Source organism: Piliocolobus tephrosceles, unplaced genomic scaffold (genome assembly GCF_002776525.5).
Source record: "Piliocolobus tephrosceles isolate RC106 unplaced genomic scaffold, ASM277652v3 unscaffolded_20116, whole genome shotgun sequence".
Lineage (NCBI taxonomy): Eukaryota > Metazoa > Chordata > Mammalia > Primates > Cercopithecidae > Piliocolobus > Piliocolobus tephrosceles.
This window is the reverse complement of record NW_022302218.1, coordinates 1-3,740: the sequence shown is the minus strand read 5'-3', so window position 1 is coordinate 3,740 and position 3,740 is coordinate 1. Positions and strand designations below refer to the sequence as shown.

At 50.8% G+C, this 3,740-nt stretch overlaps 1 protein-coding gene across 1 annotated transcript; it reads right to left on the bottom strand.

Moving 5' to 3' along the window:
• Window positions 1–785: 785 nt before the first annotated feature.
• LOC113221082 (CMP-N-acetylneuraminate-beta-galactosamide-alpha-2,3-sialyltransferase 4-like) lies at window positions 786–3,674 on the bottom strand. Its single transcript, XM_026450447.2, has 2 exons — window positions 3,062–3,674; window positions 786–2,751 (listed from the first exon to the last, which is right to left on the bottom strand). Exons 1-2 carry the CDS (start codon window positions 3,350–3,352, stop codon window positions 2,665–2,667), a joined length of 378 nt encoding a protein of 125 aa, XP_026306232.1. The 5' UTR covers window positions 3,353–3,674; the 3' UTR covers window positions 786–2,664.
• Between the last annotated feature and the right edge of the window lie 66 nt (window positions 3,675–3,740).

Sequence of the window (3,740 nt, the reverse complement as noted above, 5' to 3'; positions counted from 1 at the left end):
CCAGTACACAGGGCCTCCTCTTTGAATATTTGCCAGATTTTGAATAAATGATTTTATTGTTTACTGAGCATCTCCTGTTATTCCATGTTCGGTGGTGAATAGCTGCTTTTGTGACTGCTCAATGGCAGGCCCCGAGTCTGCATGCTTGGCGAGGAGGTTGTGCTCCTTGCCCTACGGGACCTCAGTCTAGCAGAGTAAGAATGCAGCTTGCACTGTGGAGTGATAAAATTCCACAATGGAGAGTTGTTCCCAATGTCGTGGAATCTCAGAGGAGGGACAGACATCTGCTGAGAGATGTCTGGGAGGCTCCCCAGAGGAGGTGGTGCTAGAGCTGGGTCTGGAGGGATCAGGCAGAGAGCTGGGGAAAGGCATTCCATTTGGCCAGAGCAGGCGGCATCTCCAGCACTGAACTGTTCCAGTACAAGTGGCGCTAAAGGGCAACAAGGAGGAGTTTCATGCCATGCATGGGATTACAGATGGAGAGGAGGCTGGAAAGGGAGATGAGAGAGGGCCAGGACCTGAACCCAGCTCCTGGCGGTGGAAAGGGAAAAGGAGGAAATGGACTCAACATTGTATTGGGTTTTTTTTTTTTTTTTTTTTTTTGAGACCGAGTCTCGCTTTGTCTCCCAGGCTGGAGTGCAGTGGTGCCATCTCAGCTCACTGCAGCCTCTACCTCCCAGGTTCAAGCGATTTTCCTGCCTCAGCCTCCCAAGTAGCTGAGATTACAGGCGTGCACCACCACACCTGGCTAGTTTTTGTATTTTTAGCAGAGACGGGGTTTCGCCATGTTGGCCAGGCTGGTCTCGAACTCCTGACCTCAGGTGATCTACCCGCCTCAGCCTCCCAAAATGCTGGGATTACAGGTGTGAGCCACTGCACCCAGCCTGTATTAGCTTTCCATTGCTCCTTAACTAATACCACAAGTTTAGCGGGCTAAAACAGTACCCATGTACTGGCTCATAGTCCTGTAGATCAGAACAGCAGGGTGTGGCTGGTTCTCTGTTTAGGCTATCACAAGGCTGGACTCGGTTTGTCAACCAGACAAACCAGTTCTCATCTGGAAGCTTAGGGGAAAATTTTGCTTCCAGGTTCATTCTTGTGGTTGAAATAATTTGGTTCCTGCAATTGTAGAACTGAGATCCCTATTTCCTTGCTGGCTGTCAGCTGGAGGCTGGGGGCCATGCTCAGCTCTTAGAGGTGGCCCACATTTCTTGCCGTACAGCCTCTATCTTCAAGCCAGCGATGGCATAGTAGATCCTTTCTGTGCTTCAGATCTCTGACCTTCTCTGCTTCTGGTCTTGACACCCGGATTTAAACCTTCAGGTAAATTAGGTCAAGCCCAGCAGGACAGCCTCTCCTCTTCTGTTCAACTGTGCCATATAAAGTAACGTCACGTAATCGCATCATATTCACGGGCTCCCCACACGCGCAAGGGAGGAGATTACATGAGGGTTAGGGTCACTGGGGTTCTCTTACGATTCTGCCTGATATATTTTACAAGTGGAATTGAGAGATTTCTGACCAATTCTGGGTTTCTAGTTTGGACAGCATTGGAGATGGTAACATATTTAACTAATAGAGTGCCAGGAAGAGGAGGAATTTGGTGAGTGTGAGGAGCCTGTGACCAGGCAGAGCTGGCTAGAAGGCCATGGAAGTATGTCAGCCCAACTGGATGAGATGACACACTGGTGGTGAAAGCAACAAAGGTGGAAAAAGAAGGCCCAGCCAGGGAGTGGAAAGTGAGAAGGCAGGAGAGCTCCGAGAGGGAGAAAGCTGGCGTGTCAACAGGCCTGATGAGGTCCAGGAATGGCTCCCAAATGGGTATGGGCAGCTGAAATTGTGTGCAAAGCAGGTTGCTGAAGCTGAGGAAGGCGAGGTTGGAGAAGTGAGAATATCGGGCTGCCCATCACCATGGATGAACTAGGCATGAGCAAGTGAGGTCCTTAGAGCAGCCAGGAAGGTGGATGGGAAAGGTGCTGCTGTCCTGCTTTAAAGAAGGAGAGGCCAGGCACGGTGGCTCATGCCTGTAATCCCAGCACTTTGGGAGGCAAAGTGGGCAGATCGCTCGAGCCTGGGAGTTCGAGATCAGCCTGGGCAACATGGTGAAACCCCATCTCCATAAAAAAAAAAAAAAAAAAGAGTGCCACCCCCATAGAGGGTCGCACAGCTAGTGCATCTCAGAGCCCCCAGGTCTTCTAAATGAGGTCAGGCTCTCCAAGGAGGAGAGCAGAACACTTCCTTTCCTTTGAATGAGTTGCTTAACGCTTTTGTAAGCCCCGGTTTTCTCATCTGTAAAAGGGGGCTGATAATATGTACCTCCAAGTGTTTTTGTGAGACTGGATGAGATAATGTCTTATGGTAGGTAGGTAAAATACTAAACATAGTGTCTGGCACATAGTGTGTAAAAGGTAGCTGATAGGACGATGATGATGGTCATTCTCATCGTTAGTCTTATCTCTAGAGGCCCCAGGCCTCCCCCCAAGTGTATGGAGCTGGACCATCCAGAATGGTAGCCACTAGGCACATGTGGCTATTTACTTATTTATATTTGTTTATTTTTAGAGATGGGGGGGTCTCACTATGTTGCCCAGGCTGGAGTGCAACTCTTGCCCAGGTCAGAAGGCTGGAGTGCAACTCTTGCCCAGGCTACAACTCTTGCCCAGGTCAGAAGGACGTGAGGTTCTTGACGGCTCCCATCTCCAGCATCCGCTTAATGGCCAGGGCCTCTTGGGAGACATTATGGCCTGACCCCTGTGGAGACAGCCCAGGAAATAAACTGAGGGACTCCCAGGGACCTCTCTGTCCCCAGGAAAGTCTCCTTGCCCCTCCCCATGGCCCCACACTTCTTGGGAGCTCCCTTTCCCAGGCTGGTTGTTGGAAGGAAGACGAAATCCATGTGGCTGAACATGGAGGATGCTGGCCAGGGAGTCCAGATGCTTCGGTTCCAGTTCTGACTCTAGGAGCCACCTCTGGGTCTCAGCGCTGCTCCCACTCACCCGGTGTCCCTCTGACTGTCTGCCCATCCGCCCTGCCCCACCGTGCTCATGAGCTAGGCACTTACCGCCATGGACTTGAGCGTGATCTGCTCATAGTAGTGAATGGTCTGCTTCTTGTTGTAGGCATCTGGGTAGCCGAAGCCGGCAATGTGCACCAAGTCACAGAGGTGGAGGGCCAGCGTGATGGCCAACAGGCCTGTGGTGGGCTTCTGAGGAATGGGGCAAAAGGGTGTTAGCGGGAGCCCTGCTCCTCCCACCGTCATCTCTGCCAGCGCTCTGCACTGGAACTTTCTGCAGTCATGGAAACGTTCTCCATCTGTGCTGTCCAGCAAGACAAGCCATGAACTAATGAGCATGCAAATGGGGCCAGTGCAGCTGAGGAACTGAGTTTATTAATTTTTAATTAATTAAATTGTAAATTTAAATCACCACATGTGCTGGATGCAGAGGTGCATATGCCTATAGTTCCAGCAACTCAGGGGGCTGAGGTCAGAAGACTGCTTGAGCCCAGGAGTCCTGGGCTGTCGTGCACTAAGAATGCACCTGTGAAAAGCCGCTGCACTCCAGCCTGGGCAACATAGTGTGACCCCCCATCTCTAAAAATAAACAAATATAAATAAGTAAATAGCCACAAGTGCCTAGTGGCTACCATTCTGGATGGTCCAGCTCCATACACTTGGGGGGAGTTATCTCCCAATTATTCAAAATCTGGCAAATATTCAAAGAGGAGGCCCTGTGTACTGG